This window comes from Aspergillus eucalypticola (assembly GCF_003184535.1).
Source record: "Aspergillus eucalypticola CBS 122712 chromosome Unknown BO83scaffold_1, whole genome shotgun sequence".
NCBI lineage: Eukaryota > Fungi > Ascomycota > Eurotiomycetes > Eurotiales > Aspergillaceae > Aspergillus > Aspergillus eucalypticola.
In genome coordinates, this window is record NW_020290275.1 from 1,486,543 (window position 1) to 1,500,820 (window position 14,278).

Consider the following 14,278-nt stretch of genomic DNA (forward strand, 5'->3'; position numbering starts at 1 on the left):
CTAGTCACTTGGTATATCTACACCGATGTCATGTTCTACGTGCAGCTAGTTTTGACCTCCCCTATGCAGACTCCAGAAGTTGCAGAATGCGGAGTAGCGGGCCTCAGCATGGCTCACAACAATTCAAAGCATCAATGGATTCTTAATGAGACCGGCCTATATGAATGATGTCATCAAGTCAGACAATGAGGGGATATATGCGATATGGTTGTGATGCAAAGATGCCTATGTAACTAGTCATAATTGCACGCAAACCATGGCCGGAATCTCCTCATGGAGTTTACTCTTTATCTCTCCGGTGCGGTAAGCAGCCTAGTAATTCTGCCACGTCCAGAAAGGGCCATATTTTACAAGGCTGTCATTAATACTGACAGTACCACAAAGAAGATCACTGCTATACCTGGAAGTCAGCTCGGATGAAAGCAATCAATTGTTTACAATGATCCAATCCATACTCGAGTCAATACAGGGCAGAGGGGTAAGAACTTTAATCATGTAAGAACCTTAAACAGGGATCAGACCAGCTGACCGCTCATTGAAACGAACATGACATGTCCTTTAATGTCTTCCTCTTCTACTGCTAAGCCATGCATGAGATCTCACATGGTGCAGTACCACGGGTTTTGTGTTACTTGATCTATCGATACGCAAGAGAGCCGTACTTCTGTATTCATCTCTAACAAATGCATCGATATCACAGTATTCAACTACGCATACTAGAGATCTCTTGAGGATATCCTAACCGCTTCAGCCCCTCAACCCACGCATTCAGAATCCACTCCCATCTCCATGCTCACAGGAAAAGAGAAGAAATAAAGCTCATCTCAGCTTCGCTACAAGGCTACTAAACTCCAGCACCACGATGAGGTGTGAGCTATCTTGCTGGAGACCCGTTAATCTTATGAGTGCGAAACATGTACCCGCATCCACTTGAAGCCTGTGCAACACTGGCCCGACTGTTGTCTGCTAGGATTTTAAACGGAGAACGCAGATGGGGGGGTCGTCCCTTCTGCTATTGAGAAGTCTGGGTTAGCCAATGCCACTCATCCCGGTTACAAGAAGACTTACCTCCGATCTTCAGACGGATCTGGCGCAACTCACTATCCATCCTGCGAATAGAGGCAGTTTGTCATACATAATATGAACAGAATAAATACATTCAGGAGCAGACCCAAGATGTTGATTTCTTCCTGTCTTCAACATGACACACACGGTATCCTGATTTCATAAATGTCACGTTGCCCTTGACAGGAGTATGGCCATCGCGGGGTAACCTCCTGATATACTTCATCCGCCCTATCGTCGAGCGACATATTGGAGAAGACTTCGACATTAATACTTCTCTGGGGTATCTCGGGAGCTTGGCCAGCGCCTGTAGGAGTGGTGGGCAGACCTTTGCCAAATAGCGGCAGCGGTTTCATTGACAAAATGCCTTCTATAGCATGTTCGGAAATGGCCTTTCAGGCAGACCCACGGGAACCTCTGCAATTCTTAACCTGAATACGCTCAACTTTGCCGCTAATTGAATTTTAGTGATAGTAAGATGTGTGCGGCAGAAATGAGAAATGGTTGAGAGAAAATGAGAAGAATCAAAGGTCGCATCTGTTTGACTTGACAATGTAGAGCTCGTGTGACGGCTATTACCTGAGTTGAAGTGATGGTCAGTCTGTTTGTTATGTTAGTGAGCAACCTGAAAGCATATGACAAGCACGCTTGACTAGTCAAGAAACGAAATTCTCAAGCCACCTGACAAGGCCAGAGTAATTATCTAAGCTGCCTCGTTGTATCGCTCAGTCTGGTGTCATCCCCTTTGTAGAGAAACTGTAGGGCATTTTCAAGATAAATGGGCTCGAGCTCCTCTATCATGATCTTTTCAGAAGATTTTCAAACCAATCGACGCATCCATCGCATCGACCGCATTAAACTACCCCCAGCATCCCCGTTGCATTTTCTACCGAGGCTTTATCCCTTTCAGCGGCCACATGCACAGGACGAGAGTTCGAGCCTCCAAGTACGGGCGTATTGCATCATACCTGGCACCACCGCCGCCATTACGGCGTCGCTGGTGACGCGTTATCATCAAACCTTTGTGCCACTAGCTCCCGCAGCAGGAAGATGAACGATCAAACCTGTAATTGGAGCAGCAGCCCTGCATCTGTCTTTTTCCTTTGGCTGAAGCATGGCCTGCATCTTCCGGTGATTTGGCTTTCCCATTCCCCACTTTGGTCGCCTGCCGAGGTAAATATGTAACTTATTCTTGCAATCAGCAGCTACATACAGGGGATGGATGCTCGAGCCTCGAGGTGTGGGTTTGTTAACGTCATAATGGGTGCTTCCAGAAAGGGAGGTGATTACCATGTCGTTGACGGGTGCGACATAGGGTAATACCTGCTCGATTAGGACTCTAACTATGTCTTTGTCGATAAAGGAGCGTTGTTCGAGCTTGCAGCGTGGATTAGAAGGAAGACCGAGCCTGCGATAGAAGAATGCTTGGTGTTTGGGTTCACGAGGGCTTGGCTGGGGTTTGCTTGATCTTATTACAGCGATTTCAATGCCATTGGGTCTTTTATCAATATGTAAAGAATCTTCCTGATAGATTCTCCGTAGCCATAGGGTGTGAATAATGTCTTTATGTTTTGAGAATATATATAATTACTAGTAGGAACTATAGGAAGTAGCCATCCCTCCTTCAGATATATATATTCATATATATATTCAAATCTTCCTGGGAAAGAAGAGAAAAAGTAAGAAGATGAAGAGCAAGAAGCAGCTTTATATAGACGATCCAAAGAGCCAGACAAGTGAAACAGCCTGTCTACATTGAATCCCGCATATTCCCATGAGGGCATGATTCAACCTATCTGAGTCACGTTTCCTACCTAGATAAACTAGCATGTACGGTCTCCGTGACTGCTACAAAATGGTGAAAGTGAGGAGGCTAATGAGGTGAAAAGGCCATATGGTGAAGGTATAAGGGTGAAGAATCAATTATTCATAGAATTTTGGTAGTAGTAGATGACTATGTACGGATCCCGGCTTTACAATGGTGTCTTGTAGAATCGAACAAAATAAACTGACTGGGACAGGCGGCGGTAGAAGATTGGTCTCGGGTAGATAAGATGACGGCTAGGAAGAAGGCAACAAAAAGAAAAAGACAAAAAATGGAGCTGCGGGGAATCGAACCCCGGACCTCTCCCATGCTAAGGGAATATTATACCACTAAACCACAGCCCCATTTGTTGAAAGATGACTAGATCTTATGGTTTATCAAGGAGACAAAGGCTTCCCCACGTAGCGTGGACTTCGCAGCTCAGACGCTACTTGAGGGTATTGTCGGAGGTACTCCGCACTTGACCCACGAAGAATGTCAAACAACCTACAATCATATCAAATGGATAATACAGTGAAAACCATTTAATAAACACTATTGAGTTGGAAAGTAGGAGAAACATCATTAAGATCACTCATATTCCATTACATTCCGTCCTGCACAGCAGACTCCAGCACTAGTACTATATATTAAGTTGTTGAAGTAAATAAAAACCAGATAAACTTTTGTTCCCGTGCACAATATTCTCATACCACCCACATCTAGACAATCGCATGTCCCGTCTGCTGCGCGCGACGGCCCGTTCCAATTCCATCCACTCCACCCTCCTGGTCCTTTCCTAGCCACGGCTTCTTCGCCTCACCCATCTCGCCCTCCATGATGAAGTACACAAACAGGCCAATGACGATCAGCACGAAGGCAATGGGATACAGGAATTGCACGGAGTAATGGAACACCTGGATACCGATGATCAAGCCCCAGAAGTTCATCGTCAGCAAGGAGATGTTGAAGAACATGGCTGATGACACACGCAGCATGATGGGCGCCAGCGTGTAAAAGATGAACAGCACTATGGTGTAACCCGCAATGTACCCGCCCACCTTGTTGTTCCAGGTGGCGCCGTGGAAGGAGCCCCGGTCGAAGATAGCGCACTGAACGCCGTTGATGAACATACCCCAAAAGCCCATCTGACCAATGACCTCGTACATGGGCCGCTTGGAAACCATAAACTCTTCAAATAGGTTGCTAAAGGCGTAGATGGTGCAGGCCAGAAGGGCAAACAGGTCACCCTTCACTTGATCTTCGGCGGGGTAGTTGGCACCGCGCAGGTAGTCGGAAGCGATGAGCATGCCCAGACCACCGCAGGCGAGGAAGATACCAAGGTATTGGGTGATGTGGTATCGTACGCGCAGGAAGATGAAGGAGATGATGGCGACACAAATGATGGTCCAGAAGCTAAAAAGCTCGGCACTGAGCAGCGAGGTATAGCGGTAGGCGAGCACCATGAAGTAGTTGCCTTCGACATCCAGGAAGGAAAGAATGAAGTACCGCCAGCAGTCACGATAGAGCATTCGAAACCATTTCTTGAAGCCGTACTTGTAGATGGTAATGCTGGTGTAGACGAGGTTGAGCAGGATGTAGTTCCAGAGGGTCTGGAAAGCGGGGATACTGTTGCCAGCGTCGGAGAGGAGGGATGAGAAGGTAGAGGAGCTGATATCGGCCAGCGCGATGATTTGACTGTTCTGGATTAGTATTCGGCCGCTCTTTGAAGCTCTTTGAAATAATCTTTTGACAAGAAATGCACTCACCCTAGAATCAAAACCAACCAGAAATCGCGGGTCTTCATATAGGCAAACAGCCTGGCCATGCGACTTTGGGTTGGCTGCTGCTCCTGCTGGGCTTCCTGATCCTGCGATTGACCGGTCTGCTCCGACGACTCGGTCACAGTATGCACCTGCTCTGTCTTTTCCGTGGAATATTGGGGTTGAGGCTGCACGTCGGCGACAGCCGCGGACTTTTCATTATCGGCAGACATGGCGGGGAAGCTGCAGAATGCGACGAGGCGCACGGGGAACTCAAACAGAAACAGAAACAGGAAATGCGAACTGCGAAAAAGGGTATCCAATGGAGCTTTTCGCCAGCAAATGTGAACGCAAAGCTCCGAAGTCGTTCACTGCCAGGACCAAAGGGCGCAAAGAAGAAAAGAAGAGAAAAGAAAGCAGAAACGGGACGCTGGGATGAGAGGAGATTTAAAGCAGGCCGACGAGGCCAGACCGCGAGGGCGAAACTAAAAAGCAACTAAAGCAAAAAACTTCAGATTTCCTTATCGCGGAGTGGGCCGCCGCAGCGAATGGCAGGCCGGGTGGGGAGATTTCTATAATGTAAGTAGAATGCAGTAGTTAGTTAGTGTCATGGGAACCACCATACAATGTTTGGTGGACTTGAGATCCAGCAGACAGTAGTACTACTAGTACTATCCCTGTATGAGATGGTAGTAGTCAGCACTTGTCAAAACATAATTACAGTATTGCAAAAGGAGAAGTGGAGGGAAATAGCAGTTGTAAAAAGAGAACTTGGAAAAGTGAGGGGAGCTGCAGACGGAAGGCGCCCGAACCCGTCTCGGCGCACGGTCTTCGCTTCTGCCCAGTTCGAGTGGAGAAAAGGCCGCCCGTTTGCATCCAGTCACAACCAACCAATCCGCTTGTTTTTTCCTTCGCTTACCCGTGCCTTGTTTTCCATCGTATCCATTAATTCTTCTGTTGGGTCGTTGGAGGCCATGCCGGCAGTAAGTATAAAGTGATCCGGAGGTACACGTTCGGGGATTGGGTGATTCTTTCTCTTCGCTGGCGGTATACAAATGTCCTCCCCGACCGACCGCTACATAGCAGTCAGTCACACATAGAGACACACAGTTCGTTCTGTGCTACCCCTCCCTGACTATTAGCATAGTAAGTAGTACTAAGGTGTCATGTGTATCGCCACGTGTGGTGGCGTTGCTTTTCATTGGACAATGCCCTATATACAGGCAGGTATATAGCATGGATCTATCGTCACTTCATCTTCATGACCTCCCTATCGTTAATCTGAAATATTGCAATACATGACACCACACCTGCAGATAATTTTCGACTTGCCGCCTATGCGAGCACCAGTCCACGCTAGTTCGCAGCCAGGACGGCCACTGCCCATGCCGGCAAACTAAAGGTAAATGTACCATTGCTCGCCTGTACCGTCGATTCACTCGGCGTGACCAGCGTCTGAGTGTCCGAGTTGTACGCATCCGGATCATTGTCCGCCAGCACCGTCAACTTACCCGTGCTCGTTCCTGGGATGCTCACGGTAAGGTCTTGCGTTTCCGAGCCGTAGTTGGCCAGCTTCACGTAGTACGAGTCGCCGGCGCTCGACGCAACCCAGTACAACGGTCCAAAGTCGCTGTCAGAGGTCACCTCCTTAATGGTATCACCTCGGTTGCGCGAGAACATTTCCTGCACGTAGTAGCTGGTCGAGAGGAAAATGTCATCGGGTGACTGTGTGTATCCGATCAGGTCCGGCTACCACTCGTTAGCTCATCTATGCCGTCGAATACCGCTGTGCAACAATGACTCACCGTCCACTGAGTCGAGTTCACCAGCTGGAGCAATGGCGCATACGCCGCCATCTTGACCACATCGCTGTTCCTCTCGAACCCGATCATGAAAACGGCCTCGGAAACCGACCCCTTCATGTTGGGCCAGTCGATCTCCCAGCGCGAATACTCGCCGATGAAGTACGGCACAGAGCGGTCCAAGTTGTCGAAATAGTTGAACTGGCCCACCAGTCCATCGGGCGTGCTGTAGTCGTGGTAGTCGACCCAGCTACCCTCGGGCATCGACTCGGGCAAGCAATCCGCCTCGCTGGTGCTGGCAATAAGGATGAGGTCCGGGTAAGCTGCATGGATCGCATCATAGAAGGCAGTGAAACGTTCGGGGTAGGACTCGCATCCGCCTCCCAGCATATCTTCATTGCCAATCTCGACCATGGTAAGGTTCCACGGCTCCTCTTGTCCGTTGGCAGCGCGCCATGCTCCGTAGGTCGTGCTCGTATCACCCAAGATGTACTACCGTAGGGTTAACCTCAGCTATCAATGGGATTTGTTGCTCAACATACTTCAAGTTCGTTTAGAACATCATCGATATAAGGGGTCAGTGCGTCGCCTGTGATTGGGGTGTTGCCACCCGACTCCAGAGCGAACCCATCCCAGACACCGAGCACCGGCACGAGTCCCAAATCCTCACACCAGTAAAAGTATTCGTGGAGGCCTACAAGCGTTAGTACCGTAGTTAGATATTTGCATATAATTGTACTTACCAAGACCATCAGTGTTATAGTAAGTCCAAGTGCCTATTTACCGTCAGGAATGAATGTTTCGCTCCTGATGTTAAGACATACCTTCACGGCCGGGACGATCCCAGAGATCGCCGATTGTCTCGTTCCACTTCCAGCGGTTTTCTGCGCTGTTTCCCTCACTGTCTCTGGTGAGCGTCGCTAACCTTGCTAGATGAGTTGGGACCTACAGGTTGTTGCCGCCGGGAAATCTCAGGAAAGATCCTTTCATATCAGCCAGCACATTGGCAAGCTGGGGCTTCAGGCCATTTTCCCTACATAATCAGCCCCTATGTCACTCTTCAAGATATGGACATGCGAACCTTGATTTATAAGTCTCACCAAAAAGCGTCAAGTATCCGAAGTTCAACGACGAACCAGCAGCCACGCTTCCATCAACTGTGAGCTCGTACAAGACGTTGCCATCTGGAGCCTTGGTGGTGGGGAACTTGACGGAGGCTTGGGTGAAGTTGTCTGCTGTGGACGTATGGGTGATAGTGGCAGAGCCGTACTCCGTGCCGGTATAGTTTCCAACCAGTCGGACGGTGATGTCGCCCGAGTAATCTCCCTTTATCCAGAAGGAACTCTGGAATTCGCTGCCGTCGACTGGGATGCCCCAATATCCCTCATTAGTGAGACCCACCGCACCGGTAGCATCATCCGCAACATCCAACTTAATAGTGCTGGGAATGGCAGAATTCAATGGACTGTCACCATCAATCGCGATGGTAGCATCACCGACAGCCGCCCAAGCAGTCAGGTTGGGTGTCGTTCCCTGAAGGCCAGGGTTCTGCAGCAATTGCCCGTAAATTCCTCCGTCTCCTGAGTGATTGATATCCTAAACCATCGTTAGAGAATGCACTGTCAATGGGCGCCGTTTCTGCAGCCTACCTCAAACATAAACCCATATAGAATGGGACTGGATGAGTTGCCACCCTGGGTGGAGACCTTCAAGGAAACTCCATGCGCATGTTGAACGAGGGAGAGCAGTAAAGAAAGAGCACTGACGCCCGAAAGTGCTGAGAATGCCACCATGTTGCCGGCTGTCTGAAGGAAGCTGAGCCTGGTCTCATTGTTGCAAACGGAGGATACGAGGCCTTTTATAATCGGACTTCATGAAATTAACCGGGGCAGTAAACAACCAAGACAGCAGCGGATGTGGTGGGGTCATCACAACGAAGTCGAAGACTATCAACCGAGAAGCCAAGAAATCGAGGAAGAGGGACGATGCCAGTGGAAGAGTGGAACAGTGGAGGAGAGTGGAGGTGGAATGTTGAATGTGGAGGAGAAGACAGAAGGGGGAGGAAAAGCGTGACTGCACGGGGCATGCACTTGCCCGCCACGATGTCTTGGTACCTCTCTCCACCGCGTCCTCCGAGTCCCTCCAGTTGCTCACTCCATCATCTGTGCCATCCTTTTAGCCGCACCCACGCCGAGATCCAAGTGGACAGTGAGTCTGTGTTGTACCGAAATAATCCCGACGGCTAACCCCAGAATTCCCCGGCTCTCCAATTTTAGGTCCCTTAGCCGGTCGTACGACATGCCGATCCACCCATTCTTCAGTTCTACAGAAACTTTGGCGCATCAAAGCTCGGCTCATAGTCCCCCGTCAGGGAAGGTTGGTGTCTCAAGACATGTCGCCTCAACTCCGTCGCAATGTCCAACCAGCTGACAAGTTTTGTGCCTGCGCTTTACCAATGCGGAGTCGATAGTGATACAGAAATCCTATCTATGGAAGATATTGAGATTTCAGTCTTCTCAACATATGGTCAATCCGTTGTCTTGAACCCTCAGGGCATGTGCTGGACTACTATCGGGCTAGTCAGCCGCCTAGCCTTTGCAGATCCACCCAAGCGAAACTCTGACGTCGGCCGTGCACTTTCCCCCTCATCGTTACTCCGCATTTTAATGTGGTGGATGTTCTCCGAGCAAGGGAAAACCCCGGCGGGACCCCTGAGACAACTTGCTGATACTGGAGTAGTTTTCGGTCCCTGATCCAGCCACAGCCGTCCCTTGGTTCTTCCCGGCTTATCTCTCTCCGGGATGTCGCTGCCACCTTCGTCATAATTATACCGTTAGAGTTTGCCCCTGTTTCTCTTCTGCTTTATCGTTGATTCCGAACCATCATAGAGTCTGCTCTTTTCATCCTTTGACTGCTGCGCCTACCGCGCTATGCGAGACATTATAAACTTAGACCTCAATCATTATGGTTCATGCCGTTTATGGCGATCGGGTGCAGTGTTCCTGGAGCTTCGCTACCGGCACAGCTGCTTATATCACTACTGACGAGTCTCTCTAGTTTCAGTCGTCTCCCATTGTACTTGCATATTCGAACCAGACCATGCCCTTTAGACTTCAGTTGAATATAGCCGCATATCTCAATCCAAGGACCGGGAAAGTCGACGGTTACGTTGATCTCCCACTTTCCAGGCGTGACTCTGTCTTCACTCCAATTCGGCGACACCACACAAAATCTAGAGCAGGGCCACAACTGTTCCTTGACAAGTTGAAATGAAAGACAAGTTGAAATGAAGAACAACCAGTAATCCTAGAATATAAAATAGCCGTCATAATGCTATGATCCTCAACCACTCGTGTCACAGGCCTTGGCCGCAGAGAATCTACTAATTCTAAACCTCGAAATGGATCATACTAGCAGTAACTTGTACATACATTGCACACCGATAGACATCACCAGAGGTTCGAAACCATGTTCTTTCAGTTTGCAATAGCTCAAGCTATGTCAGACTCTACCACATAGTAATTTTAGTACTTGAAAGTTTTAAGCTGGTAAAGAGTTCTGATATGGGGGGAAAAAAAAACCCGTCCTACATGTTCTATTGTGCAAAGATGAAGATACATATTGGCATTCAATATTTCACACCGTCATGAATACTTCATAGTACAAGAAATGATAATGCGGCTCTTAGGCTCAATGGTTTCGTACGACGAAAATATACCCTTAACGCAGGAGCTAATGATCGCTGTAGCCGGATCGATAGAGGGAGCTCATCTTAGCTTCACCATAGGCAATACGCCCTGGTTACTAGACTCCAGCACCACGGTGAGGTGTGAGCTCATCGCTGGAGACCTGATCGGGTTCGATCAGGCGGCCGCGTCCACTTGAGACCTGCTCGGGTTCGACCAGGCACAGGTTCCTGCTGGGTTCTTAATCAGGGACGGGCGCTTAAACAGAATCAGGTTTCTACCACGGGGGAGGGGGAAGCAAACAGCCAGGATAGGAACAGACCGATGGGAGCTGACTCCTTTTCCTCAAAGCTGTAAATCTTCGACGTCTCAACCACCAGCAGATCGTCAGACATGTAAGCACAGAGTATCCTTGCATGCCGTGGGTTCACAAGGGAAAGAAGGAGGAGTGGAAATTTCTGCTCATTTGGAAAGGCTGGTGCCTTCTCACCAACTACTTCATCAAGCTCTTCTAGATCCATTCGAGACAGCTTCTTCATCTCCTCTTCGCTTCCTACCTCAGGCTGTATGGCACGATCATGCATAACAGAAACAATCACTGCAAGCTCCCCATACAAAATGGAGCCCTCTCTAGCTTGTGCTGGCTGGGAAGCAGTTAACATAATATGGGGGAGTGGTGATTTGATTCGCCTATCCGGCTCAAGGCAAAGATCGATCTTCCAACCATCTTCGAAATTGGGAAAAAACCCATACGCTCGGGCGGACAACATGAAAGGATGAGGGTGACTGGAGATTTGAATGTATCAGTGATTGGACAAGGATGGTGGTCTCTTAAGATTTAGCTGACATGTATTGTACTCACCTTATGTGCCGCACTTTGTAAACATCCAGTAAGCTCGAGCGTAAGCCAGGGCCGATTTCAGTAGCAAGAGCCAACTCGCCGAAGAAATGGCACAATTCATCGGACCAATCAGCCTTATCAGCCATCACCAACCCGCATCTTTCTGCCCAGCTTCTCCGAATCGATTGGTTATAGTCAGGGAAGAGAAGCTCGATTAGAGGAAGGGAGTCGTGCGGCAATAATTAAGGCTGTTGGATGAACGGCACCGGTGTTACTGGAGAGCCCGTAAGGTTCGCTTCGATATCCCAAGAAGAGATAGAGATTTTATGTTCATGAAGGAACGATGGCAAAACATCTCCCTCTGAACCAGGCTCATTTGAGACAAAAGACACACTCTTAGGGCCCTCGACTTCTCCAGTAACAATGTGGTATAGCGAGATGACTCGCTCACGAACAACGTTTTCAGTCATCTTAGAAAAGGAATCTGAAAGAATAGAGATGATACTGAACCAAAGGAGTAGGCAACTTGACGACTTACTGTAGTAGTAAGTTGCGGGTGGTAGATGCGCGAAGTGTGGTGGACTGAGGAAGGCAAAGAGAAGAGGAACACAAAGCAAGGCTACAATCATGTGACAGAGTATTCAATGACAAAAAATGACCTAACCTTCTTCAAATCCACTCACTACCCAAAAGTCGATAAGTGAATATCAGCTTCTCAGGACAATCCTAGGGTCCATTACCGAGGGAGTCAAACGATGTAGATGAATTTTCACCCCCCGGCCTCCTGCAGAGGGCTAACTAACAAGTTTCTCTTTTTCTTCACGCCACTTGAAGCGGTTGTATAGCTTTTACATGGAAAGTTTTCAAGTAGTCGCATGTCTTAACAAAGTGACTGTGGATAGGACGTCTGAATATCCCCCTTAATAACCTCAGCTTATTCGCAAGACGAGCGTATCAATATTGCCCTTGATATCTTCCTGCCAAGCGTAGCCCAGGCCCCTGCAGAATTCTGGAACGCGGCCTACCCGCCAATTCCAATGCCATCAGGGGCTATCCATCGCTTCTGATAGTTAAGCGACCGTGACTCACAGGCGGCTATCAACCAATTCAAAAAGGGCGGCAGGGACTGCTAGCCATGAAGACTAGTATCGATACTGTAAAATGATGACGATGCTAGTTACCTCATCCAGCCGGAAAAGTCGAGGCCCCATTTAGAGTTAAAGTTGGTCTTCGGGGGAGTATTCCGATCTTGTGAAGGCCAGACCCGGGGTATCGCCAATAGGCCATGTTCTCCTTCACATGGTCTAGAAGCTATATTCAGCTGAAACTTACAACCTTATACCTTCATAGAATTCTACACCACCATTCACTCTTACTGCCGTGGGTAAGATGGAGAGACACTGGTTCGAAGACGCTCAAGATGTCACAAAGTCCCTCGAATGCTTGACGAATCTTATCCGTTCAGTGGTGGTCCTTAAAGGCAGCTTGATACACCAAGTCATACTATTCATGAGCCAAGCATTTTTACACCGTCCTTCATCGGGGGACCAATGAGCCAGATAAACACACAGTGTGGCCATTCGTTCAGGACGCAGATCCTATATCCTCACTGGCGTGAAGGCCGAGCCTTGCAAGATATGCATGTCCTTAGCGTCGAAAAGAAGAGACGGAGAAGGAGGAGGAAAGAGAAAAGAGAAAAGGGAAGGAAAAAGGTACGAATCTGCTCCTCGACCTCGCAGACCAGTTTAATGAATTATACCATCTGGTCTGCAGTGCTATGGCAGTCTCTGTTCTGAATCTTGTTCAATTCATTGGATCAAGCAAATGAGGCAGTTGACCCTGAGAGGCTTATGGCGGGTTGTTCAATCCATTTGAATATTGCATGCCGGAACGGGAGTACTGATCATGGACAACGCTTGAGACCAATCTGGGATCCAAGAGGGGACGACGAATATATTTACCCCTAACTCACCTAACTCAAGGGAATCCATCGAGGTGCAAACTTGGTAAGGTATACAGTCAGGTCGGTATATATAGTTTTAACAGAAAATAATGTATTCAAGGTTGTCTACTCTGGGATATCAAGCTGGAACCGAGATGAATTAAGTAAACACGATCTGTAAGCTTGTACCAATTCTCCTCTCAACACGAAGCAGACCATAGAAAGGAGCAGCTTCAACCCGGAAAATTGAACTATAGCTTAGGATCTTTCCTATCCAAAGAAGAGAAATTCATAATTCCGAATATGCAACTACTGACCCTGCATTGCAGTAGGTGATCCTTTCATCAAAAGTACGCATTAGGTGAAGGGAAGAAACCTCCCAGAATCACCTGGGTCGAACGGTCATGTATGTGCTGATCTCTTGCATGGGGTGAATGCAAGATGAAGATATGTTTAAACATGCCATTTCGGTCTTCGTGTGAATATTGGAAGCGGAATATTGGAAGCCTTCTTATTTGTTGCTCCCTTTCCTACTTCCGTATATTTGCCGAGAGCACAGCACCACGCCAGCCATTGCAAAATGCTGGCTATATTGCCGGAACTTTTACTATCTCAGTGCTCGTGGCTAGAAGGATATATCAGAGCCAATTCTCTTTCCTTTTCTATGAATGATTGGTGGATCCCACCCTCGTAAGTCGGGGTGTACTATAGTATCTATCCCAAATGATTGCATTCTATCAATGTAATTGGCTATACACACAATAGTAGGTATATTTCGCATGTACATCGCGAATGGTCCATACTTCAATCTACCCACACATATTCTTTCCACAGTAATGAATATAAAGGGAGCTCGTCTTAGCTTCACCCGTAGGTTACTAGACTCCAGCACCACGGTGAGGTGCGAGCTCATCGCTGGAGGCCTGGCCGAAATCGACCAGGCACCCGGCATCTACATGAGACCTGATAGCCTCGATACAGGCCTCATGCTCCGCTCGGGATTTTGTAGGTCATTAAGGAGGCCCTTGAATGCGAGGACACCTGACCCCAATTGGCTAGGCTCCCTTACTGCGCCCGAGTCTCGCATATACTCTACAGGGCAGGCGCCGTGTCCAACATGAGCCCTGATCTATGCGATACAGGACTCGTGTTCTGCTAGGGATTTTTAGCAGGGACACAAGATAGCTGGATGCCCATGTATCAGTACCCACTGACCACCTGATCGAGAACGACGCAGGCCTCAGTCTCTGCCAGGGATTTTCAGCAGGGAGAATCGCTGGGCACCTGACCGGAATCGACCAGACACCCGCACCCACCAGTAACCTGATCGAGTCGACACAGGCACTGGTTGTCCACTCGATACCTGTTCGAGTCA

At 48.5% G+C, this 14,278-nt stretch overlaps 3 protein-coding genes and 1 non-coding gene across 4 annotated transcripts; all 4 read right to left on the reverse strand.

Annotated features, from left to right (window-relative positions):
• Positions 1-3,162: 3,162 nt before the first annotated feature.
• Positions 3,163-3,234, reverse strand: BO83DRAFT_t10. Its single transcript has one exon. It is a non-coding gene; the product is annotated as a tRNA-Ala (tRNA).
• Positions 3,235-3,463: 229 nt separating this feature from the next.
• On the reverse strand, positions 3,464-5,355 carry BO83DRAFT_351928 (DUF914 domain membrane protein). The gene is made up of 2 exons (XM_025528968.1): positions 4,639-5,355; positions 3,464-4,567 (listed from the first exon to the last, which is right to left on the reverse strand). The coding sequence occupies exons 1-2, from the start codon at positions 4,863-4,865 to the stop codon at positions 3,592-3,594; spliced, it is 1,203 nt and encodes a 400-aa protein (XP_025393529.1). The 5' UTR covers positions 4,866-5,355; the 3' UTR covers positions 3,464-3,591.
• A 594-nt stretch (positions 5,356-5,949) lies between these two features.
• BO83DRAFT_351930 (Arabinosidase A) lies at positions 5,950-8,227 on the reverse strand (the record flags this gene model as incomplete). The annotated part of the gene is made up of 8 exons (XM_025528969.1): positions 5,950-6,381; positions 6,438-6,926; positions 6,977-7,128; positions 7,178-7,210; positions 7,259-7,335; positions 7,384-7,467; positions 7,516-8,030; positions 8,084-8,227. The coding sequence occupies 8 exons, from the start codon at positions 8,225-8,227 to the stop codon at positions 5,989-5,991; spliced, it is 1,887 nt and encodes a 628-aa protein (XP_025393530.1). The 3' UTR covers positions 5,950-5,988.
• Positions 8,228-10,389: 2,162 nt separating this feature from the next.
• Positions 10,390-11,590, reverse strand: BO83DRAFT_413425 (uncharacterized protein; the record flags this gene model as incomplete). Its single annotated transcript, XM_025534485.1, has 4 exons — positions 10,390-10,906; positions 10,983-11,124; positions 11,356-11,445; positions 11,500-11,590. The coding sequence occupies 4 exons, from the start codon at positions 11,588-11,590 to the stop codon at positions 10,390-10,392; spliced, it is 840 nt and encodes a 279-aa protein (XP_025393531.1).
• Positions 11,591-14,278: the final 2,688 nt, after the last annotated feature.